General features: G+C 48.2%; 1 protein-coding gene across 1 annotated transcript in view; it reads left to right on the top strand.

Annotated features, from left to right (window-relative positions):
• AFAP1 (actin filament associated protein 1) overlaps nt 1–26,251 on the top strand; it is a 149,162-nt gene that overhangs the window by 58,820 nt on the left and 64,091 nt on the right. Inside the window, exons 3-6 of the mRNA XM_060148769.1 lie at nt 556–653; nt 11,439–11,547; nt 19,184–19,395; nt 23,179–23,358. Coding sequence (XP_060004752.1) covers nt 556–653; nt 11,439–11,547; nt 19,184–19,395; nt 23,179–23,358 — 599 coding nt within the window. The remainder of the gene's footprint in view (nt 1–555; nt 654–11,438; nt 11,548–19,183; nt 19,396–23,178; nt 23,359–26,251) is intronic.

Here is a 26,251-nt window from a genome sequence, read left to right as displayed (position 1 = left end):
CAGATTAAAGTAGTTTCCTCTTCTTTCCTGCCTTCACTGGTACAGTGCTCCCCACGGTTTCTGAGAGTCTGTTGTGAACATGATGCCCTGAGGGTATGAGCTTATTATCAGCCTTGTCAACAATAAGCGTGTCTGTTACAGCATCGGACCTCAGGAGGGTACTTGATGCAGATTTACTGACTCCCAGGAAAGCGTCTGCCCCCTTAGCACGTGGGTAGCATCTATACTGACCTGAGTGGACGTTCAGGAGAGGCCGCTCGCCTTTGAGAGGCTGCCTGGCCTTGGAAAGGATGTCGACTTTGGTGCCTGCTCCATCATTCCTACCTGTCCGTGTTCCAATTAAGTACTTCAGCCTTTTGTTCCAGCATAGATCCTTCACCTGTAGAATGGAGAAGAAGAACACTTACCTCGCAGGATTGTTGTGAAGGATTAGAGAAAATAAAGACGTATCTGCGATGTATTCAGTGTGGGGCCAAGGAGGGGATAGCCGCCAGCAGTTGCCACCTTTCTCTTCCTTCTTCTCCTCATCCAGTTCTGTGGTTTTGGTTGGTACAGGTTTTGAAGTGAAAGATCATGCTGCGAAGCCAGAGACCCCCAACAGCCTGCCGGCCCCTCCCCAGATGCCTCTGCCAGAGATCCCGCAGCCGTGGCTGGTGAGTTCAAGTCCCACCATCACAAGAATCACCAGATGTCTGTGTTACTTTTGGTTCCAGGGGCAGGTGATAAAAGCCCAATTCTGGAAGAAAGGAGGCCACGTGTTGCCCAAGGCACTCCTTTGAGTGTGTGTTTTGGATGCTAGTAATGGCTAAGTGGGAGGCTGCAAATGTACCTTCTCTTAGGAGGCTGATGGCTCTCTGAAAATCGCTGGAGCTACAGGTCCATGGAAATCTGGTGTTAACTTGGATTTTAAAAAACTCAGATGATTTAGCAGGCAAAACAATGACAGTAGAGCCTAGGGACTTGCCCCTCCTTCTGGGTTAACTCTGAATTTGAATACCTTAGCCTGAAACTTTAACGCTCATGCTTCTTCTGGGATTAAATATTCTTTTCTTCCCCCCAAGAAGAAAAATATGTACCTGGTCCAGGAATGTGTGTTTTATTTGATTTTCTGCATTCACAATTGGTTTTGGAGTTCTTTTACTATTTTTGCAATCTGGGGTACTCACCTATGCCATTCTTCATGGACCATTCGGCTTTTCCTGCCTTTTGCTATTTTCTAATTTGCTTACTCAGGGAAATTAGGCTTTTATTCAAAATCAGAGCAAAATCAGTTACTTAGCAACTCTCTTCTTAACATTTGCTTTCTCTATGAATCATCTGATTTTCTCTCTACCAGGAAAGGAACTGCAGGAAAGCAGGGCCCCATCTCATTTGTTTCTGTTCTGCCTGGGCCCCAGCACATGGCTGATGTCCAGCGAGGACTCAGTAATTATCATTGTAAAGGAGATAGAAGGAAATCAGTGCTTACTGGGTCCCTACCACCTGTCACAGATCATGTTTGCTCTTTTTTTCCCTTATAAGTTCATTTAATCCTTACAACCTGACCTCAGGGAACCCCTAAAATACCCCTAAACATGTGAATAGTGTGTATTTCCATTTTCCAGAAAAGGAAGTGTGGGTCCAGTGAAGATGTGACTGCTCAAGGGCAGTAGGAAAGGCAAAAGTACAGTTTTTTGCAACGTATTCTTTTGATTTCAAATCCAGCCTTTTCTCAGCAATACTATTCGGGGAGGTATGGCAGCAACGCCGATGCCAGCGTGACTCACCGACGGGAGAAGGTTTTCTTAGGAACCTAAGCCTGTTCCCGAGCTGGGCTCTGGGGAGGCCGCGGGGTCCAGGGTGTGGATGGGAGCACGGCTCCTGCGTCCAGGCACCAGCTCCGACACTTCCTGTGTGAGTTCAGACTGTGGCTTTCACGTCTCTGTGCCTGAGACGCCTCATTCTGAAACGAGTGTGATAATAGTGCCCACTTAGTGCGATTCTTGTGGCGATGAAAAGAGTTGATGGGCCTCCAGTGCTTGGAATAGATGCCTTGTGTCTGTTAAGCCCCGTGTGAGAGCCGGCTCTTGCTTTGTGGGGCTGTGCTTCTCAGACTTCCGGGGAGCGTGTTAAAAATGGACATTCTGATATGCTGGTAACGTGAATTATATTTTAGATATATTGAGTTAAAGAAGATGTATTAATAAGACCAATTTCATCCGTTTCTATGGCTACTAGAAAAATTTAAATTACATATGTAGCTTGCTTTATTTTTCTTTTGTTTTATACATTTACTCTTTCCACTGTGGAAAGCATATTGAATATATGATTTTTATATGCTGTTTTTATTTTTTTAACATTATGTATTTTTCCTTTATAAACTTATTTTTAATAATTGTTTTCCTTTTTTAAGAAATTCTTCCTGTTTCTTGTAGAAACTGTGACTCAATTATAGCTCTTTTTCATTGCTCATTTGATGTTTTTAGATTTAGTACAGAATCATAGTATTAATCCTGTTTACTGATGTATTGTTTGTCTACAAGATAAAGAACGAGATGTGAGAAATCGGTGGTTCGTGAAGCTCCTGGTCTTTGTGCTCTGGTTTACTTGTATTTTTCTTTCTGAACTGACTTCATGATCTGTCTCAATACGCTGTGTCTCGTACTTCATCAGCACAATGCAGGTTGGGAAAGGTGTTTCAAGACTGAAGGTGAAATGCAAACCTCTCGAAGCAGCCGGAACAGTAGTGGTGGTTATAGGAATGTCATGGACTGTTCTTTAGTGGCACCCAGCCGGCCTGGACTAAAATGCTTGTCTTTGATGCGCCAGGCCAGGGCGAGTGAGTCTCAGTTTCAGTGCCAGTTTCAAACAGTGCCCAGTGGATGGTCAACAGTTTGTACCATTTTTGACGGTTGCATAGTCAATCCCTTTCTATGGATTTTTCCTCGGATGCAGTTTATTCTTCATCCACTATTTTCTCTCCCTCTTCTCTCCTTGTCTCCTGCCCATCTTTGGCTGCAGCGTAGCAAACTGCTGTGGTTTTAAGGTGGACGAGAAGCTGTCCTACCCGTGGAGTTGGAACTGGTAGCTGGTTAATTAAAAATGTTGGTTCAAGTGAGGAATTCTAAAAGGGTATCAGGTGCTTTAAACATTTCCGATTTAAACCAGTCATTTTTGAGTAGGAGTTTGACCAGTGGGTAATTCCTCCCTACTGGTGCCCGACATGGGTGTCGAGAGAGTTTTCCAAACTCAGCCTCTAAGCCAATGCTGTTTCTTGATATAAAACTCCTAAGACCTTGATGTAGGGCCAAGAGCTGCGTCCTCTGAATGTGGGGCTACGGGTTGTCTTTTCTGCATAAGCCATACCTGCGATACAGGACTAACAATTCCCAGTTTTTGTTTCCTTAAAGTGGAGTTAAATTCTGACACTTGCGAAACGATCTGGTCTTCAGAGCCCCTAGAATTTTACCAGGGCCGCCTTTCGTAGCTGACGTGACCACTCCTAACTGAATAGCTGGGTCTTTTCTTTTCTTGCAGCTTGTCTTGACTGAACCTTCCTAAGGCATCTCAGAGAATCGTCAGCTCTCCTCTTGCACTTGTTTTTTCGCTGATTTATTTATGTAGTAGCTAACCAAATAGAGTAAACTAAATAGTCATAAGCGTAAGGATGTAAAGAACAAAGCTGACTGTTGGTGATGGTGCAGCCTCAGCCGACGGCACTGTTTCGTAGGCGCTCGGACAGGAGCCCGTTGGCCACGAAGGGTTAGCATTTTGTGGATACCCGTCAGGGCGTTTTACGGACAGAATGAAGAACGTCTGTCAGCTCAGTGAGTCAGTGAAGTGGAGAGGGGTTAAGACAGCTCTGCTGTATTTTCCTGGTAGTTTATCAGGGAATTCGTCATTCAGCAAGTAAGCCTGTCTTTCAGTAAGTTGCCTTTGATGAGGTGGCTTTTGTCCAGTTGGTCACTCGCTGCTGGCATGGCTGGTAGTGGACAAGACGTGGGATTGGGTAGGAGGCTACGCCAGGCAGAGGGCGTACCACAAATTAAGGCACAGACCCGAGAAAGACCCCGACGGACTAGAGCATTACAGGCCCCTCTGCGCGGCTGAATAATAGGATTTGGATGAGTCGTCCGCGGATGAGGCCGGAACACGCCGCAGGGGTTAAACCTCGAGGGGCCCGTGGGCCTGCAGAGCAGTTTGGGATGGTCCTCAAGGCAACTATGAATGACCGAAGGATTTGTTTTTAGTGTAAGACTTAGGATGCTCCAACCGGGTATTATTTCTTACTCATTTGAACCACGATTGCATTTTTTACTCTTTCATGGCATGTATTGAAGGAATACTGCCTTTTATCACAGCTATGTGTGTTACAATCTCCGAGAAATGAGTCCGCTTCTATCTTTTTATCCCTTTTAGTGCCGAACAGTGCTCTATGCAGTTATTGTTAACTATCTCTTGACATCCTTTTTTTTTTCTGGACCCTCGAGAGGCTGGGCAGGAGGGTGGGGTCACACTGGCCGCTTTCCCGAGTACGCTCGGCACCCTTCACCCCCCATTTCGGGCCTGGCGCACCCCTGGCTGAGGGCCCTCACCCGGCTCTCTGCGGCGCTCTCAGGCATCAGCGCTCCCCTCTTGCTGGCTGACACCCAGGTGGGCCCCCCACACAGGTGTGGCAGAGACTGGACAGGTCTCTGTGCCCCGGTTGGCTGGTGAATTACACTCAGGTGGTAGCAGTGAAAGAAAACAAAGGGGCCCGGTGGGGCTCTAAGATGTCTCCATTTTGCGCAACCGAAACTCTATACCCACTGATCAGCGGCGCCTCATTTTGACACTCTCTTAATTAAACTGAACTTTAACCTTTTGAAGATGATGCCTGTTTCTCTCCTCCTTTGTGTTCCTCATATGACAAAGCAGAAGATGCCGACGGCCGCCCAAGGTCAGGAGCCACATCAAAAAGTCCGTCTTGTAACGTTGATGACGCTTCTGTACAGGAAGGGAATAGTGCGTGTTTCTGTTTTGCTCTTGGAGTCAATGCGGCTGCAGCCCAGGGTCCTGGGCGAACCGGCGACCCCTTCAGTGTGGCCGGTGGAGCTTGGGCCGGGCGGCGCGAGTGTGGGTGTGCGCTCCGTGGAATTCAGAACTTCCCTTGACCTTTGAGAGCGAGGTACAGTGTGCAGCGTGTTTACAGACCCATCCGCCTCCCTTGCTTTCCAGGGGAGATTGGAGCGGGCCAAAATATGCATATGCATAATGAAAACATTTCCGGGAAGGGCTGTGCTTCTCGACAGATTTTGGGTTTTGTTTCACACCGAGAGCTGTGCAGCTATCAAAGGGACGGTACTGAGTTAGCATGCAGCCCGTGCTGAGGGAGCATTTGCGAAGGCGGCCGGTTCATCCGGAAATGGGTCCCATCTGTGTTGACATTGGCCGCCAGGCCCCACCGCCCAGCCCACCAGCCGGCTCTGATCCAGACAGTCGGGAATTGTGCTTCCTGCCCTCCCCTCCTCCGCTTAGGGGAACAGTGGGTCTACGGGACAGGGAGACTTCAGACCTTCCTGGCTGAGAGAAGAGAGCAGGGAGACCCCTTTGGGGGCTGTATATGCTCTGTATGATATCCCATCAAGGCATTTTCTAGAAATATCTTTATTTGATCTTTTAAACGGCAGACAGTTTAGATGTGTTTAGATGGGGTAGAAGACGCAATTTAGTGTTTTGCTATTTTAAGGCTAGACCTTATGTAAATGTGATGCCTTATTATATCAGCAGATAGCAGCAGGGTCGTTTTTTTAAGAATATTTATTTATTTATTTAGGCTGCGCCAGGTCTTAGTTGCGGCATGCGGGATGTTTAGTTGCAGCATGCGGGATGTTTAGTTGCAGCATGTGGACTTCTTAGTTGCAGCATGTGGACTCTTAGTTGCAGCACACAGACTCCTTAGTTGCGGCATGCATGTGGGATCTAGTTCCCCAACTAAGGATCGAACCCAGACCCCTTGCGCTGGGAGTGCAGAGTCTTACCCACTGCACCAGGGAAGTCCCAGGTCATTTTTTTATTGTGGTAAAATACACATAACACAGACTTTACCATTTTAACCACTTGTAAGTATCCAGTTTAGTGGTGTAAAGTACGTACGTTGTTGTGCAACCATTGCCACGACCCATCTCCACAACGTTTCATCTTTCCAAACTGAAACTCTGTCCGCAATAAGCAATGCCTCGCACCCCCCTAGCCCCTGGTAGCCAGCATCCTACTTCCTGTCTCTAGGAAACAATGATGTTTTGGTCCCAGCCCTTACCGCCTGCCTGCTGATGGCATTTTATCCTTCCTAAAGTGCTTTCACAGCAACTTCATTATCTCTATTTGACAGATGGAATTATGAGATTCTTTGAGATTGACTGACAAAATCAGGTATTTTGTCAGTTGCAGAGTTTCGACTAAAGCCCGAGATTTAAAACAACAAAACCATCCCGGAGAAGTCAGATGTGATCCTTTTAGTGGCTGTGAACCATCCTGTTCCTTTTCTCCTTGTCTTTCGATTGCAGAGTTTAGTGTCACGTCTCATTCCCGTGGCGTCTTCATCTTGGATTTATTCCGTGTCCCATTGCCACTGCTGTTGCACTGTCCTGCCTTCCCTGTGGGAGCCCGCCTCCGGGTAGAGAAGGAAGGGAAGAACATGTGCCCCATGGGCTCTTATTCTTAGTCGTGTATAAATAAAACTTGAGAAAATATGTGTGAATAATTTCCCAGTGTTTACTCAAGTGCTGTTGGAATGCAAATTAAATAGTGATCAGAATGGAAGGGGGTGTCATTTGGATAAAAACTTTTATTTTGCCAAGAAGAGTATCTGCTCAAAATTCTTGACGTTAGGATTGAAACCATGTTTTGCACTTGAGGCCATCAGCTTTTGTTATCTGTTGACAATCCCTCCCTCCCGCCCTCGGGAAGCTTAGGTGATGCTGTGGAGTGCTGCTACCGTATTCTCTCAGCCAAAAAGGGCTTTGCCGATACGTGGCAGAGCTAGAGCGTGAACCCTCCCTGTCTTCTGTCAGATCATGTCGTTTTTAGCTGCTACTCTTAACAGATTTTAATCACTGTAACCAGAAAGATAGAATCTGGATGTATCACTGTAGGTACAGAATTAAAGTCAGAAAGCGATTCCAAATTCTAGGCTGGTGTTTTTCTCTGCTAAAATTAGGTCTCAAGTTCATTGGTGTGTCTGGTGCAAAGGACTGAGTGATTAATGGGGGCCGGAGGAGGGGAAGGTGGGGGGCAGCAGCAGAGAGGAGAGGGAGGAAGGGCAGAGTGGGCATGGAGGTAGAGCCGGTGTGGACGTGCCTTCCTCAGGAACGCACGGATCCCGCCATGCTGCAGGAGCCGGGAGCATCGAGTTGGATCCAGTGGCCTTGGTGGGTTGCACGGTTCCTTCCCTGCATCCTGTCTGGCTCGGCCGCCGCAGCAGTAAGTGCTCGTCTGTGCCGACCCGGCCGACTCCTGGCTTCTCCAGTAAGCAGCTCTGCAGCACGGGGGTGCTGGGCAGGGTCTTGCATCCCCCTCAGTTTCCTCATTTGTAAAATCAGAATCAGAATACCAATCTCTCAGCGTTGTTTTCTCAACAAGAGAAAAAATATATAAAGTGTTCCAGAACAATGCGTGACACACGGAAGGCAGACCGTAAACAGTCATTATTTTGTTGGAATAATAGCAATAACAATCATTGTATTTATGCCATATAATTATATCTTAATATTTATTATTATTAATGGAAAAAGTTTTCTATGAGGCTTTTCCTTAAAGTAGCAAAGACAAATATTGTGTTGGCCAAAAAGTTCGTTTGGGTTACGTGAACGAACTTTTTTGGCCAACCCAATACTAATGGGCTTTTCTTTCCAAAAAGGTAGAGATTAAATTATGGCCAGTATTGTGAGCCAAGCAAGCCTGTCGACTATATTCCTATCCAGTTGTAAGTACTGGTCTTCTCTAATAAGACGCTGACACCTTAAAAGAGAAATTTACAATGCCTAAGGCAGATAAGATTTCCTGAAAAAAAAAGTCACATTCACGTAAGCATTCATTCATGGGAGAAATATTTCAGTGAATTTAAAGGTTATCTAGTAACCGGTACCATGCCGTTTCTACTTTCCTGTCTAGGACGCAGCACAGATCAGTCATTCCTTGAGGAAAACAGTTTCTCATCCTTCTTTGTCAGTATCTGAGAAGGCTGTGAGGGTTAGACTTGAGTCCCGTATTCTGTGAGCATGTGTCTTCTGAGAGCCAGTCCAGGAAGACTCTGGTGACCAGTGCCAGACGGTGCCGAGCTTTGTGCGCGGACTGGGTCTCTTCTAGCATTGAAGGGAAGCTGTCAGATCCAAAGTAGAGTGGCGTCACGTGGGTGTGTAGCCTTGCTGTCAGAAGGTACATTTGAGTACGTGCTCTGGCCAGAGATGACAGAGTCATCAATCAGGTAGCGAGGACCCAAAGTCAACTCTCACTACAGTTTAGAAATGTGTAAAGTTGGCTTTGTTGACTGATGACCTGCAACCTTATAAGGATACAACAGTTGGAATCTTAGAGCCGGGATGGACATCAGAGGTTATATGATCCCACGCCCTCACGTACAGGGAGGAGATTGGTACCCAGATACAGAGGAAGGCTGCATAAACAAGGCCGAGGCTGGAGCTAGGCCTACCACGTGCCAAGTATTGGAACATTGGTCTTCTTCACCCTACACGCTAGTGTCCTGCCTGTGCTCTGGTTTCCATGACCCCCTTTGGAAACTTGCCTTCCTCATTTTGTACTGTTTAAAATTCCTGTGAATTGTGATTTCAGCGAATTCTGACCTACTGGGCAGGATCTGACAGAAGTTTTTCCTCTGAAAGCAATGGTGCTAAATAGCGGTTCTGATCCACCCATGGCCTCTGTTCTCTTCCATTCTCAGTGACATCTTTCCCATTAGCTTATAGGATATAGGTGGTGTGAACTAGTTAGGAAAGGGAAAACATTTTTTCTGTCTCTCCCTCATTTGCCCTTTAACAGACCATCAGACCTCTGCCCGTTGTCTGGAACCCCTGTGGCAGAATTTCAAGGGCAAATGGTATTTGGGAGTGGAGTGTGAGATCCTTTTTGGAGAAAGAGAGTGCTTCTCTATAAGTATTATTTTTTGAGGGGTATTACTTCAAATGAAAGTCATTTTTTTTCCTGATTTTAAAAACAATATTATGTAGAAAATGCAAGCTATATGGATGTGCATGAAAAATCAGTAACCTTGTGTTAACATTTTGGTGAGTGACCTGCCCTTGTATAGATGTGAGTGTAAGCGCAGCTCTGATAGAAAGGCTAATAGTGTACCTGTTTTCTTTCACTTGGCAGTAGCTGGTAGAGATTTTTCAAGTAAATGACTGCAGATGTGCACTGTCCTTTTACATGTCTGCACCTGGCTGTGTCAGGATACCTAAGCATTCTTCTCTCAGGGAATGTTTAGATTGTTTTTAACTTGGGAGGGAAAACCTTTTATTGAACATCCTTATACGTTTTTGCTTGTATGACCAGTTGACCTTCCTGGCATATGTTTCTAGAAGTGGAATTGTGGATTTAAGGGCATACGTATCGAGTGGTTGTGTCGAATGCACGACCACCAGCAGGGTCTGAAAGTCTGCTAAGTCCCATCAGCTGAGAGTCAGCGCCTGCCTTACACACCTTTGCAACACTAGGAAGGGGCCTGTGCTAGTTCGTAAACATTTGTTCGATCCAGCCACTTGTAATGCTTTTCTAGAAATGTGAATAATCCAACTGTTTCAGCATACTAAGGGGAAGCTGAAACACCCTCATTTCATGAGTAAAAACACTCAGGGAATCAAACAGCCCCCTTCCAAAAGCACCACGCGGAGGCTTTAACCCTGGCGTGGACTCCTGTTCAGACCTCACCCGGGGAGGACAGTGTGTCAGATTACATTGTAGGCACCACCTCTCCCCTCCAGATGATAGGAGTGGATGTGGTCCAGCGTGAGAGCACAGGGTGATGGCGGGCGGGCCTCAGCCCGGGGAGGGGAGTGCAAGGGGATAACTGCCTTCGAGGACGGGGAGGAACGCTGCGCAGATGACCTGGAGTCAGTTATCTTCCTTCATCTGGCGAGAGGAAGGAGTGGGTTGAGCGCACAGCGGCGATTAGTCATTCGCAGAGGACTTCTTGGCTCCAGACTTGAGTTACAGGAAAAGTGGTGGAGTTTCACATTCTGTGGAGCGTTGTTCTTGGAAACTGCACTTGGTCGATCCTCAGTTTGGGGCCTCTGTTCTCTTCCACTCTCAGCGACATCTTTCCCATTAGCTTATGGGATATAGGTGGTGTGAACTAGTTATGAAAGGGAAAGAGAGCGAGAAACAGAGAATATGATCATGAAAAAGCTCTTTACTGGACAGACCTGGTGCTCGAGAACCCCAGCTGGTCGTGGACAGTGTCTGATCTTGAGCACGAGGTTTTGGACTCCGAGCCTCACTTCCCATATCTGTAAAACATCGGGTGGTGTAATATCGACCTTGAAGGGTCCCTGGGTGGATGACTGATGTAGCTTGTAACCGGTGCAGAGGCTGCAGAGGACAGTGCCAGGCAGATAGCAGGCGTTTGGAGGATGTTGGCTTTCGTGCCCTTCACCTGTTTCTGTTGACCTGAGGACCAGTGAGGGATGGAACGAGCAGATCCCATACGTGTTCACGGGAAGAAGAGGTGGGTCTGCTTTCGAGTCCTCAGGGACTTCTGAGGGAGTGGTGCTTCAGCCGGTCTTGCTTGAGTCTGGGTGGTCCTGAGCCTGCCAGCTCTCCATGCTCTGAAGTTACGGCTTCAAAATCAGGGTGCCTCCGTCTCAGAGTCCGTCAGATTCCTTCTCCAGAGAATAATTTCCCGTTCCTTTCAGAGGTGGGCTCATAGGTGATTTCCTCTTCTCTTTTTTGAGAAGTTTCCCTGGCGCACACGAGGAGTGTGGTGAGATTGTGGACAAACGTACTCACGTGTTCAGTCGCTGTGTCCCTGGTGCTTGCCCTGTGATGAGCATGGGTGGACCTGAGCCGTTGCTGTGCCCCTCGGGGGTCTCCAGTGTAGGACGCAGGCCGGGAAGGGGAAAGTCAGCTTGGGCATCTGGGAGGGCGGTGGCGTGGGGCAGAGGCGGGGAGAGACGCCTGTCTCTGCTCTGGGGGAGGGGTCTGCGAGGGCCAGCGCACGTCTGGTGACAGCCGGCAGGTCGTGTGGATCGAGTGGCGTGGACAGGGCCAGGCTGAGGGTGGCCGTGAGTGGGCGGGCAGCGCAGATCCCGCCACGAGCCGAACGTTGGGAGCTCTTTGGACGATGTTCTTTTTCTCCAGAGACTTTACAAAGGAGGGAGGAAAATGCCCATCGACACCTGTTAGGTGCAGACCCAGAATTTCCCCCTAACGATCGTGCTCTGTTGTTTCTTCCTTTCTTCGCTCAGCCGCCTGACAGCGGGCCACCACCGCTACCGACATCCTCTCTCCCGGAAGGCTACTACGAGGAGGCCGTGCCGCTGAGTCCCGGGAAGGCTCCGGAATACATCACCTCAAGTGAGTGGCCCCCCGACCTGCCGGGCTGTTGGGGAGCCCTCCCGCTTTTCGGGTGAAGGGGGGGTAGGGGCATTACACAACACCACGGAAATGTGGACTTCAGGAAATTCTGAACCCAAGGAGAGGGGGCTACAGAAAGGGTTTCGAAAAGTCTAAGGTGTCCACCAAGTACCTTCGGTAATTTCAGATCGTTGTCTTTCTTGTGACTCAGATTTCTTGTGAAATCTTGTTGCTGTGGGAGCATGCGTCAGCCAGTGAAACGTGTTCCCTGCGGTCAGAAGAGAATGACTTTCTGAGGCATGTTTTCATGGGGTCCCTCCCCGCCGCCTTGACCAGGGCACGTCCCTCTTAGGCTGCATTCATGGTGCCTCCGAGAAAGCGTGTCTGTAAAATAAACACAGAGCAAGCAGGCGTCTCATCGTAGCTGTTTGTTTGTTTTCAATTTATTTCTTATTGGAGCGTAGTTGAATCACAATGTTGTGTTAATTCCTGCTGTACAGCAAAGTGACTCCATTATACGTATATATACATTCTTTTTCCTATTCTTTTCCATTAGGGTTTATCCCAGGGTACTGAACCTAGTTCCCTGTGCTGTACAGTAGGACCTTGTTGTTTATCCGTCCTGTATACACCAGTTTCCATCTATAATCACAAAACCCCACTGCAGCCCTCCCCCACCCCCCTCCCCCTTGGCAACCACCGGTCTGTTCTCTACGTCCCTGTTTCTGTTTCGCAGACAGGTTCATCTGTGTCCTGTTTTAGATTCTACATGTCAGTGATGTCACATGGTGTTTGTCTTTCTCTCTCTGACTTACTTCAGTTAGTATGATCATCTCTAGTTGCATCCATGTTGCTGCAAATGGCATTATTTTGCCCTTTTTTATGGCCGAGTCATATTCCACTGCGTGTATGCACCACATCTCCTTTACCCATTCATCTGTCGACGGACACTTAGGTTGTTTCCTGTTTCTTTTTTTGTTCCCCATTCATACAGGTTTTACAAGAATGCTTTGGCCTACGTTAGGGCCGTCGTGACACGATCGTTAGCTGCCTGCCGGCACTCGGAAGTGCCCCTTTGTAGGCAGCCGGCCTTCACAGGCACAGAAGGGCAGTGGCGTTGAGCACCTGTTGTAACTACCTCTGGAGTTTGTTTTTAGATCCTTGCCTTTGCTTTTGCTCCCGATACTCTGGCAGCAGGCAGCGTGCTGTGTCTCGCCATGCGGCAGATGTGGCATATCTGAGTGTGCTGCCTTAGGGAATCCAGCTTGCCTTTCCTGTGAAACATGCGTAAAATGGGGAGTGAAGGCGTGAGCTGCTCGTGTCACGGAGAGGCCTCCGTGTCTCCGCATCTTGTGTCCCGTTCTCCCACCTCCTCCCTCTGCTCACGGAAGCGCTCTCCGTTGTCGCCGTCGGCCTGTCCCCTGAAGTCTCTGCTTCGTGCAGACTTGGAGTTTTCTGATCTTTCTTTCCCCTGGCAGCAAACAAGCAGGGCCATTTCAGCAAAGCGGAATCTAACTTGATCGTTCCAGGAAATACCCGCAGGATATTTTCTGACCGTGAAGGGGGACACACAGAAGCCAGGCGAGCGGGACCTTAGGCCCTGGAGGGCAGTGGCCTCTCCCGCTCTCCTGTGCCTGTTTGCTCTGGAGCAGGCCGACACAGCCTCGGCCCAGCATCAGTAGAGACTTGAGGGCCTCTTAGTGAATTCTGAATGAGAGAAGGGACAGTTCTGACAAGGAGGCTGTGAAATACTGGGTTTTGAGATCCGAATATTAAATATTTAAATTTCTCTTTCATTTTAGAACCATTTGGGAAAAATGCATTCAAGTAATTTCTAAGTGTCCACTGTTTCAGAAGATAGTAAATTAATGAGAAAACACGAAAAATTAAACGGCTTGATATAATTCAAAACTTCAGTGGATTCCTCTCTTTCTGAAAACAAAATAAAGGAAAAACAGTTGCTGATGAGGGTATCTCCCACCGTTGGGAACGTTGGGTCCCAGCCTTCTCCCACCTTCCTTGTCCCGCTCCAACATACTTTCAAGACTAGAGACCGAGAGTAATTCTGTTTGACTTGCGGGGACCTTTGGTCGTCTTCGGTCCGAGAAAGCCCACGCGACCGGTGTGTCGTGTCCTTAACTGCTGAGGTCGGGCCCCTTTGGTTGAGCTAAGCCCAGAGGGAGGGCCATGGAAGGACTGCTGCCTGGGGAGGGACAGTGGGTCCGCAGCGCCAGCACTTCGCCCAGACGTCTGTGCCTGAGCCTCGGCTGCCGGCCAGGACCCTCCGCGTGGGGAGCCGTGGCAGGGGTCTGCGGCCGGGTTGGGCCAGGGTCGCGCCGCCTTCGCTTATGCATGGGTTTCTGGCCGCTTTGTCGAGCCCCGAGTCAGGCCCAGTTTACTGGAGAAGCAGAACCACGTCGTGGGGCAGGGGCGTGTTGTAGACGCGAGACCCTGTATGGTCGTGGGAACCGGGGCAGACGCGTGCCGGGGGGCCGGCTGGCATCAAGGGGAGCTGCACGAGGCCCGGGGGCGAGGAAGGATGCTGGGAACCCCCCTGCCTCTCACTCCCCGACGCGGGGCCCCGTGCGGGAGGCCGGACCGCGGCTCTGGCCGGGACCCAGAGGCGGCCGGGCAGGGGACCCTGCGGGAGCGCTGACGAGGAAGGCCTGCAGCCCAGCACTCGCGAGCGCAAGCTGCAGCGCCTGGCACCCTCCCGATGTCCAGGTTGCTCACAGACTTCTCTTGTGGCCAGTCCTAGCCCAGAAGCACCCAGCAAAGGGAGCCTTGCCGAGTGGATACAGCATAAAAGCACCACCACTGCTCCTGGGTCGGCTTGACATCCACGCACCTCTCTTTACCCGCGGTGGATTTGCAAACGGAGACGGGGGCAGAGTTGTGGTTCAGCGTAACACGGTTCAACTGTGACTGGTGTGACGGAAACTCCCCGACTCCCCAGAGGGTATGACATCCTCTGTCCACTTTGGGGTGACCTCGTTCTCTTCTGGCCAAGTCACACTCTCCCCTTTGGGAGCCTGCCACTAGAAGATGAAGCCAGGGTCAGCTGCTGTTAGCACTTCTCTGTTAGATGGTAGGGGACGTGAGAGGGGAAGAAAAGGACTCGATTATACGTACACACATAGAGCCCTATCAGAATATGGACAAGAACCTCGTAAAGGGCTCAGTCCTCACTTGGTCCCAGCTGGTATTTATAACTTCCTGTATGTCCCCTTTGCCTTCAGCAAGCACCTTGGTTGATGGTCCAATACAGTGGCTCAGCTTTCCTTCCTGAAAGGCCTGGGCTCCAGCAGGACTGCCTGTACTGGACAGTGGCAGCGTCCCGCTGACTCGAGTGCTAAGGACGTCGCAGGGATCTGCTGGACCTGCACGTGCTCTTCTCCCCATGTGTGGTCACAGCTTCTTGGTGGGCGGGACCAGTCACCCAGTCACTGCAGGGACCACTAGTTTGTCTGTTGTCTCCACTTCTCGGCCAGTGGAGCCATCGCTGTGTCCCTTAGAGGGGACATTCTGCCCCTAGAGAGTAAGACCTGTGTGCAGCAGAGCCAAAATTTCCAGGAATGGAAGCAGAATTTTAGTGAGCGGATGCCTAGGGGTGATAGTGAGTGGAGTCACTACCGTTTCACCCCTGGGTTCCCAGACCTGTGCTCGGAGATATTCTGGAAGATCCCACCCCCAGCCCCACAGGTGTGACCAGTCAGGCCGGGCCTGAAACGGAATGTTCCGAAGGGACTGCGCTGGTCTCTGCTGCGTCGGCTGCTTCAGGGTGACGAAGACAAGGCGAGACCAGTGAGCTTCATGAGCACAAACCCATTGCCGTCAACTTCAGTTGCTGTAAAATGAGTTCCGGGGTCAGAAGCAAGGCTTCCAGCCCACGCATGACGGTTTCTGCAGGAGCGTCGTGGGCAGCGGGTTTACTTTATCCCCTCCAGTGAGAATAAAGCGCTGCCCCTTCCATGGTGCACGTGGTCCAGGCATAACCTGTGAGTAGGCGGCTGGCTGACAGCCCAGGGAACAGTGTCGTGTGCAGGCAGGACACTCACAAGTGCCAGGAGTCGGATGGCCCTTGTTGAGAGGAAGTCCATGTTGCCGAGTTCCATGTGTCACCTCCGCCCCTGACACCAGCTGCCTGTGCAGGAGTCCATTCGCACAAGAAATCTGGGCAAAGAAGCTCACTGACGTCTATGTAGTGGGTCGTGTGGTTACCTGCTGGTGATTCTGGCGAGGTTGCCCCTTGCTAAGCATCCACCCGACGTGCAGGTGCTCACCTCGGGAGCCCTATTCACAGCCCCTTCCGCAGACCTCCCTGCTGCCAGTCCCTCTCGAGTCTTGACCGTCCAAGCAAATGCCAGGCGTGCCCACGAACCAGTGCGGAGAGAATAGGGGCACAGGCTTCCGAGCCACTTGCTTACGCCCCTCGCTTACGTCTTCAGGGCCTGATGGAGCCCAGTGGACACACGCCTGCTTCGATGCGATGCCACGTGCTCCTCAGTGGGTTGGATGACCCGGAGCCCTTGCGGGGCAGCTTAGGTTGATGGTAACCTGGTGCTCCGCGATCAGGTGTTTAGACTGTACTAGGGCGGCGGCGGCGCGCCCAAGGCCATCTCTCAAAATGAAGTGGTTCTCAGCAGAGGCTGCCAACGCTGCGCCCTGAGATCCTGCGGATCAGCACTGAGCTGCACCTGTGAGAGCCTGCCAAAGGCTTCTGTTTCCAAGTTCTAGAGCAGGGTTCGAGCAGAGGAGAAGCAGCACCACGAGGTGGAACGGGAGATTGATTCCAGGGGTTCGACCTCACACGATGGCGGAGCTGTTGAAGGTGTGCCCGAGCACCTGGTCAGAACGGCCGTCGGGAAGAGAGCTAGAGGAGATAAGGACACGCCGTCGGTGATTCTCTGCTCTCCTCCCCAGCTCTGTGTCTTTCTTAGCTTTCCACGGGGCCCTCGTTACCTCCTAACGAAATCCCGACCCCAGCCCTGACACCGGACCCCTTGACATCCTGTTACAGCCCCCAGGAGGAACCCTGGACTCTGTTGGTCCCAAGAGACTTGCCAGTGAGCGGGTCATCCTGTGGGCTCAGACTGCTTGGTTTGCTGCTAAGTTGGCTGACGTTCTTGTAACGTCATTCCATCAGTCCTGCTCTCTCAGAAGAAGGTGGGCCATGGATTCCAGGCGTGGATCTCAACCCCTGGGTAGCCAGGGGCACGGTCTACGTTTTCAGTTCAGAATCAGGTTTTCACTTCATCCTTCATCAGGATGGGGTCTCGGATGAGTCACCTGATCTCTCAGCATCCTCGTTCCTTTCCTCTGAGATAAGGATACTGCTCTGTGCCCGCCTCCGGGCGGCTAAGACGGCCAGCAAGGCAGAGGGTGTAAGTGCAGAGCTGGCTTCCTCTTTTCACAGCCTTATCCCACGGCGTACAGATACAAGTATAAAAACTACTGCCTGACACATAGTGAGCGCTCAATAAATACTTGTTGCATGAATGAAATGAAATGTTCCCATTTCTGACTGATTTAGTCATTAATTCTTTTGTTCATTTGTTCATTCAATGTTTACTGAATTTGATGTTCTAGAAAATGAGCTAAGCGCTGAGGGGTTCATGGCCCCCCAAGCTGTTGTGAGCAGCATCTTTCCAGGATAAATTAGGACTTGCTCCACCGTCCGTCTGAAATCTCTCAGTGAACCCTGGGCCATGGAGCAGCATGTGGTCTTTCATGGTTTCGTACTTCCTTCCCCATGTGCTACGTGCCCACTGTGCTAAACTTAAAAAACCTTTTATTATAAAATATATTTCTAAAAAAGTGCATAAAATATGACTTGCCAGAGTTACCTCTTCGGTCATCCTAGTCTCTTGCTTAAAATCTTTCCTTGACTACTTTATCAGGATTTAAAATTCAATCTAAACTACCAGTCTTTCCATTCCCCCCCCTTAGTAAATAAATCTTTGTGGGGAGAGTAACATGCAAGTGTGACCACACAGTACAAATTGCAGCCCGGTTTCCAGTGAGTTCTGCCCTGTGCAAGGTCAGCCTTTTCTGCCCCTTCTCCCGTCTGTGCAACCGCTTGCTTCATCCATGGTTTCTCCTTATCTGTCGCTCATTCCTCGTTTAGGTGTTCATTCCTCACGTGTGTTATGAAAGCAAATGTATTCCAGATGTGTCCGGGGGTTGAGGGGAGTGCAGAGATGAATCAGACACGGCCTCCAGGACCTTATGATCCAGCAGGGCTGAAATTAATAAGATCACTCATAGTCACTAGTATTTATTCATCACTTTTAAGAAGCCAGCCATCCTTCTGAGGGCTTTGCATTGAATTTCAGTCGATCTAACAGTTCTCCCTTCTATAAATATTTGTTACTGGCCCTGTGCCAGGTAGTTTGTTAAGTGCTGGGACAATCACCTGCAACAGGGTGGCCTCCCTTCCTGCAGGGGACTTAACAGCCTGATGTGGGACAGGCAGACAAACAGAGGTGACAATACAGTGAGATAAGTTTTGTGTTGGGTAGTGTGGAAGCAGAGGGGAGGGGCATTTCACCTGGTGTCTTAGCTCAGGCTGCCGTAACAAAATAGCATAGACTGGGTGATAAAACAGTAGGCATTTATTTTCTCAGAGTTCTAGAGGCTGGAAGCCCACGATCAGGGCTCTGGCATGGTCAGCCTGTGGTGAGGGCTCTCTTCCTGGCTTATGTACATCCGCCTTCGCCCCGTGTCCTCACATGGCAGGGAGAGAGCGTGGGATCTCCCTCTTTCTTTTCTTCTAAGGGGATTACGACCTCATTTAACCGTAATTACCTCCTAAAAGTCCTGTCGCCAAATACAGTCACATTGGGGTTTGAGCTTCAACACGTGAATTTGGGGGGCACCCAGTTCAGTCTATAGCAGTCAGTGCTGGTGATCCAGGGAGGGCTTCAGGGAGGAGGTGCTGTAAGTTAAGTCCTGAGTGATGAGAGCACGTGTCCAGGCAAAGGCAGGAGTCTGAGTGGGATGAGTGCGAAGCCTGGGTGAGAGCTGCGTGTGAGACCCCGAGGTGAGGGAAAGTGGAATCTAGCTGGGAGACTACAGACAACCCGGTATTTAAGTGTGGGTGCATGGCAGAGCCAGAAGGAGGTGTGAACCTTTCTGAAAATCCCACGGATGACCTGAAGGAGAGGGGTGGCCTCGGGCTGGATCTCGAACCTTAGGAAGGGTTTGTGCGCGTGGCGATGCCAGGAAGGACGAGGACATTGCAGACTTGAAAGGACTTTAACGTGAAGGCGTGGGTGGGAGTTTTCTTTGGCGAAACTCTCTGCGAGATGGGGGTCATGGTGCCCGGCAAGAATGCAGCAAGGATTCGACAGCGTAGGGTCTGCAGGTGCTGGGCCCGTGTAGAAGAGTCCAGAAGTGGTTTTTGTAAATATGGCATTCTTAGTCACTTCAGTTGAAAGCTCTTTGTTGAGTTTCCGCTGCCCAAGCCTTAGTTATTTTTCCCCTGTTTTTGCTAACTAACGTTTCCCCAGTTACTTGAAGGCAGAAGCCTCTTTCTCGTTTATGAATATAATAATGCGGCCTGCAGCCCGTAGGTGGTTCTCAAGGTAAGGCTTTTGTAACCAGCGTTTTTACTTTTATTTCTTACTTTTGACAGATTATGACTCAGATGCAATGAGTAGCTCTTACGAATCATATGACGAAGAGGAGGAAGACGGAAAGGGGAAGAAAACGCGGCACCAGTGGCCCTCGGAGGAGGCCTCCATGGACCTGGTAAAGGACGCCAAGATCTGTGCCTTCCTGCTGCGGAAGAAACGCTTCGGGCAGTGGACCAAGTTACTCTGCGTCATCAAAGACACCAAACTACTGGTAAAGCCTTGCGACTTGGTTGCTCTTGTGTAGAGTCGGTAAGATGTGGTCGGCCGTCTAACCGGATGGAATGTACACCCAGGCGGGTGGCGGGAGGGAGAGGGAACAGTGGTCAAGGGCTGGCCTGTGATGGGCCGTCAGTGAGCCCTGACCGAGGCTACCATGGCTTTAACGCTGTTGGTTTCGCCAGCCCCCCTGAAGCAACCAGCGGGCAAAACCATCCCCATCTGGAGCCAGCGTCTGCGGTTCATGTCAGTGGAAATGCACGCTGCTTTAACTTGCCAGAGGTCGCAGGGTGGATTTTCTCATTTGTAGTGAGTCAGTGAATTCCTCAAAGCCAGGTCATCGAAGTGGGCCGGGCAGGCCAGGCGAGGTCTGGGGGAGAGTGCCCAGGAAAGGAAATTCTTTTGGAAAGCAAAAGGCTGACTCTTTTTTTTCTTTTCTTGTAACTCAGAGAGGCAGAATAGAAAGACAGAGTAAGTAACAGAGGAACGGAGACAGGAGGACAGAGACCCTTTGCTGTAGGTGTTAGTCTACCAGGGAACCCAGTAAGGAAGCAAGAGCCTTTGAGACACAGCATCTGTCCCTCCTCCTTCCTTGCCAGCTGTAGAAACCATGGCTGGTTATTGGCATTGTGAATGTTAAGAGTGTGTTATTGTATTTTGTTTTCCCTTCAAATTAACCTTGAGGAAAAAAAATCACTCAAAAGTATATTAAAACAGAACACATGAGAATGTATGATTCTGTAACTCATTTTTCAGTGGAGCAGATAAGCCCCGTTAAAAAAACAGTCTCATCTGTGAATTATGGGAATCTGATTTACTAGATTCTTAGGACATTGTATGTTTTTTAATTAATGGTTTTGTTAAAAAAAACTTTTTTTTTAAACAGCGCAAGTACATGTTTTTTCCACATGTGTGGCCTGAATTTCTCCCAAATTTAGAATATGCCAAAAGTGATGATGCCATGGGGGAATTTTAAAGTAAAGAACGAAAGAAGAAAAAGATTAATATGGTCCGTATTTACAATCTGACATAATGGCTGCAAGAGGTGGATATATTATAAAACATTTTAAAACTACACAGTCGACTCTCATGTAAAAGGCACTGTGGGCAGCTTGTGGTGGAGGGCAGGGTTAGCGGACATCGGACCCTCTGCCCAGCCCCCACTCCACCACCCCTGCTCTCATCTCCTCCCTCCCTCCCTCCTCATCTTCTGTTTCTTGCATCACCTACCGGGTTTCCCATCTTCCAAACCAGGATGATAATGCCTGCCAGTTATAGGAGTCGTAAATATTTAAGAAGAGATTAATGGAAAGCCATGTGAAAGCACCGTCTTTGATGAAATGCACAATCAAAGTTTCATTAAGAAGCATTTTTTCGTTCAAAAATGACCTATGATCCAACCGCCCAAATGACCCCTGTTGATGGTGAAAAAAAAAATCGACAGAACAGAAAGCCAGCCTCTTCCCCGAAGTGCTCCCGGCCTGTCTTCGCACAGGCACCACCATGACCAGCTGTTTTGAGTAGCCTTCCAGAACCTGTTCGTTTCTATGCCCAGGCAGCTCTCTGGTGGACAGACCCGTTCGGTTCCCTCACTTGTGGGGACGGCTGCCGGCAGACAGCTACCCAAGGTCACGTCCCTTCCCAGGGCGTCTGCATCCGCTGTGATCCTGAGTGTGAATGCCCCGCCTCATGGGACCAGCCTGCAGGCGCGGTCCAGCTCCAGATCTCCCGTGGGGTTCTTCAGGGCCTTGTATTTGGACTGCACTGAAGCTTACCTTCTTCCTCTACCCAGTCCCCGTCCTCCCACAGGTATAGCTCTTAAATAAATGCCCCTTAATAAATATCCCGTGTGCTGCTCTGTTTCACAGTCATCTTCCCTGGGAAACCAACCTGCAGGGAGCTCCAGACGTTACTGTATGGTATTACTGATAACACGTCCATTTTGAAGTGTTTAACTTAAGCAAAAATATAAGCTATAAAATTTCCTGGGACTTCCCTGGTGGTGCAGTAGTTAAGAATCTGCCTGCCAATTCAGGAGACACGGGTTCGAGCCCTGGTCCGGGAAGATTCCACATGCCGCGGAGCAACTAAGCCCGTGCGCCCCCAACTACTGAGCCTGTGCTCTAGAGCCCGCGAGCCACAACTGCTGAGGCCCAAGCGCCACAACTATTGAAGCCCGCGAGCCTAGAGCCCGTGCGCCCCAACAAGAGAAGCCACCGCAGTGAGAAGCCCGCTCACCACAACGAAGAGGAGTCCCTGCTCGCCACAGCTAGAGAAAGCCCGCGTGCAGCAACAAAGACCCAACACAGCCAAAAATAAATAAATAAATTCATTTAATTAAAAAAAAAATTTCCTTTCCAATTCCTTCTACTGTTAGTTTCCTTTTCACTTTTTTTTTTGCACATACCGAGAATGTGAAAAGTCTGGTAAATGGTAAACATTCATAGCAACCTGAGATTAGTTGTTTTTGGTGTATTTTTTTCTTCCTTTTTAGGCAGGGTGGCCATCAGTTTTACTTCTTAAAAAAGTGGGTATCTTCCATACCGGTGCCATTTAGGAGCCAAGGTCTTAGAACTGTAAAACAGGAAAGGGCTCTAGAAAGCATTTCTGAAAAGAAGTATCTGTTCATTCATTCCTTCTTCAGTAGGTGGATTAGGGTCCTGGGTGCAGGCTCTGCACTCACAAAGTTTGGGGCTAGAGCCCTGGCTCTGCCACTGTTCAGGATGCCTGATTTTGGACTAGTTTCCCAAGCACCAGAACCTCAATTTCCTAATCTGCAAAATGGACAAACGTGACGATTAAATGAGATGTATGAAATGCCTCACATAAGGTAGACACTCAGTATTTGGTAGCCACTGTTATTGTTGCTAATTATTTAATAATAATGTAATTCAATAAAATAATAATAAAAACAGCAATCAATCATTTCACAAAAAAGGAAGCAGGCTCAGAAGGCTTAAACGACTTGTGAGAACCCGGATTAAATTAGTCGCAGAGCTGGGACCCAGATACCTGAACTCTTAGAGCACGTATTGCCATTATGGGCTGTGCTTTTGGTCCCCAGTAATGCAGTGAGCCCTGGGCAGGAGGGGAAGCCTTTGGACAAAGAACTGGTTTGAGAGGTCTAGATCAGGCGAGAGTGATGGGAACTCAGTGTCCGTGTCCCCACAGCACTGAAAGCTCTAGGGCGAATGTCAGTGATGCAGACGGAGCAGCGTGCGTTTTGGACCCTCTACTCAACCAGAAAGCACAGCTTTGCAGACTTTTTTGTCCGTTATATTTTGATATGTATACTCTTCATAAAATCATTCACCTGTCTTTCAGAAGGAGGATAGGGATGGGATAGGAGGACACCAAACAACATAGGTTGTGGAGTAAAGTATCCAAGGTCCTGTCTGCCAGTAGGGCGGCAGCGCCATTTCAGCAAATCTAGTATCTTCGTGTCGCTTAATGGGGAAGCTCCACTAGAACATAAGCTCCATCAGAGCAGGGACTTTGTTTCCCACCGAGTCATCTCCTGGGTGCTTGGTAAATTCTGCTGAATTAACGAGCAGATGTTTTTGCACGCACATGGAGGGGAGGTGCTGGTGTGGAGCGGTGCTCTGTATGTGAGTCCCAGTGTCTGCAGGTCGCTCTTCCAATCTCTGAGTATCTCCACCCTTCAGTCGGACCTCCAGGTGCTTCGCCAGTACTCCTGTTTTCATTGTGCCGGAGTTTTATCAGTGTTTCTCCTTGGACTTCCTTACAGCCTAACTTTGATTTCTCCTGTCCAATGCAGTGCTACAAAAGTTCCAAGGACCAGCAGCCCCAGATGGAACTGCCGCTCCAAGGTTGCAACATTACATACATCCCAAAAGACAGCAAAAAGAAGAAGCACGAATTGAAAATTACTCAGCAGGGAACAGACCCACTTGTTCTTGCTGTCCAGAGCAAGGAGCAGGCCGAACAGTGGCTGAAGGTAACTTGTTGCTTTTGTTTCTGAGACATTTTCTTTCCCAAACCTCTTTCTGAGATCTGTTTTATTGAATTTGTACTTTTTTCCAAGCGTAGGTGAACAATGGATTAACCTGAATAGTTTTGTCTTTGATAGTGGAATATTCTGATTACTTTGAGGTTAATCACTTTAAATTTTGTCTTCAAAAGGCAATATACCCCCTGTTTACAGGCTGCTTCTAGAGGTTTCTTTTTTTTTTTTTAACATCTTTATTGGAATATAATTGCTTTACATTGTTGTGTTAGTTGCTGCTGTATAACAAAGTGAATCAGCTATATGTATACATATATCCCCATATCTCCTCCCTCTAGCGTCTCCCTCCCACCCTCCCTATCCCACCCCTCTAGGTGGTCACAAAGCAGCGAGCTGATCTCCCTGTGCTATGCGGCTGCTTCCCACTAGCTATCTGTTTTACATTTGGTGCTGTATATATGTCCATGCCACTCTCTCACTTTGTCACAGCTTACTCTTCCTCCTCCCTGTGTCCTCAAGTCCGTTCTCTACGTCTGTGTCTTTATTCCTGTCCTGCCCCTAGGTTCTTCAGAACCGTTTTTTTTTTTAGATTCCATATATATGTGTTAGCATATGGTATTTGTTTTTCTCTTTCTGACTTACTTCACTGTGTATGACAGACTCTAGGTCTATCCACCTCACTACAAATAAATCAGTTTCGTTTCTTTTTATGGCTGAGTAATATTCCATTGTATATACGTGCCACATCTTCTTTATCCATTCATCTGTTGATGGGCACTTAGGTTGCTTCCATGTCCTGGATGTTGTAAATAGTGCTACAATGAACATTGTGGTACATGACTTTTTTAATTATGGTTTTCTCATGGTGTATGCCCAGTAGTGGGATTGCTGGGTCATATGGTAGTTCTATTTTTAGTTTTTTTTTTTTTTTCTTTGCGTTACGCAGGCCTCTCACTGTTTTGGCCTCTCCTGTTGCGGGGCACAGGCTCCAGACGCGCAGGCTCAGCGGCCATGGCTCACGGGCCCAGCCGCTCCGCGGCATGTGGGATCTTCCCGGACAGGAGAATGAACCTACGTCCCCTGCATCGACAGGTGGACTCTCAACCACTGCGCCACCAGGGAAACCCTATTTTTAGTTTTTTAAGGAACCTCCATACTGTTCTCCATAGTGGCTGTATCAGTTTACATTCCCAGTGCAAGAGGGTTCCCTTTTCTCCACACCCTCTCCAGCATTTACTGTTTGTAGATATTTTGATGATGGCCATTCTGGCCAGTGTGAGGTGATACCTCATTGTAGTTTTGATTTGCATTTCTCTAATGATTAGTGATGTTGAGCATCCTTTCATGTGTTTGTTGGCCATCTGTATATCTTCTTTGGAGAAATGTCTACAAAGCTACAGTAATCAAGACAGTATGGTACTGGCACGGAAACAGAAATATAGATCAGTGGAACAGGATAGAAAGCCCAGAGATAAACCCACGCACATATGGTCACCTTATCTTTGATAAAGGAGGCAAGAATATACAGTGGAGAAAAGACAGCCTCTTCAATAAGTGGTGCTGGGAAAACTGGACAGCTACATGTGAAAGAATGAAGTTAGAACACTCCCTAACACCATACACAAAAATAAACTCAAAATGGATTGAAGGCCTAAATGTAAGGCAAGACACTATAAAACTCTTAGAGGAAGACACAGGCAGAACACTCTATGACATAAATCACAGCAAAATCCTTTCTGACCCACCTCCTAGAGAAATGGAAATAAAAATAAACAAATGGGACCTAATGAAACTTAAAAGCTTTTGCACAGCAAAGGAAACCATAACCAAGACGAAAAGACAACCCTCAGAATGGGAGGAAATATTTGCAAACGAAGCAGCTGACAAACGATTAATCTCCAAAGTATACATGCAGCTCAATATCCAAAAAGCAAACAACCCAATCCAAACATGGACAGAAAACCTAAATTGACATTTCTCCAAGAAGGATAGAGCTTTCTCTTTTACTTTGATTTTCTGGTTTCACTTTATTGTATCTGGATGTCAATTCTTTTTTATTTATTCTGCTTGGGATTCCCTGGGATTTTTAAATCTGTGGATTGGTATTTTTCTGTTTTAGAAAAAATTTTCAGCCATTTCCCTTAAAATATAACTTTGCCCATTTCCTCCTCTCCCCCAACTAATTTAAATATATGTTAGACTTTTTCTATATTCCACTTTTATCTTCTCTTTGTGTTTTACTATCCTTTTTTTCCCTTTAGTCTGGTTAATTTTTTCTTGTTACTTTCCAGCTCACTATGTCTCTCTTTAGCTGGATCTAATCTGCTGTTAAGTTTGTTCCCATTCACTGGATTCTTAATTTTGTTTATGGTAGTTTCCAGTTCTTGAATTTCTGGTTGTTTCTTTTTAGGAATGTTTGTTTGGCTTTTTTCTCCAATAACAAGCACATAACAGACATAATTGTTTTGACAGTGGTTTTGGTTGAGTTTGGACCTGGTTCTGTTATCTGTTGTGCCTTTTCTTGTTCATGTCATTTTGTCTTCTTGCATGCCGGGTTATCTAATGATCATGCTGGGCATTATATTTGGAAAAAAATATTATAATCATTTTTAATAACAGCTTATTGAAGTATAATTCACATTTCATGCAATTCATCCTTTTAACGTATGATTCAGTGGTTTTTAGTATATTCACAGAGTTGTGCAACTATCACCATAATCTAATTTCAGAACATTTTCATGAACCCAAAGAGAAAAGCTGTCCTCACTATGCTAGCGGTCATTTCCCCCAGCCCCATCCCCAGACAACGACTCATCTGCTTTCTGTCCCTGCAGATTTGCCAACGCACTCATACAACATATGTCCTTTTGTGACTGTCTTCTTT

Source organism: Lagenorhynchus albirostris, chromosome 4, assembly GCF_949774975.1.
Source record: "Lagenorhynchus albirostris chromosome 4, mLagAlb1.1, whole genome shotgun sequence".
NCBI classification, from domain to species: Eukaryota; Metazoa; Chordata; class Mammalia; order Artiodactyla; family Delphinidae; genus Lagenorhynchus; species Lagenorhynchus albirostris.
Note: the sequence above shows the minus strand (reverse complement) of the source record. Positions and strands in the feature narration are given on the sequence as shown.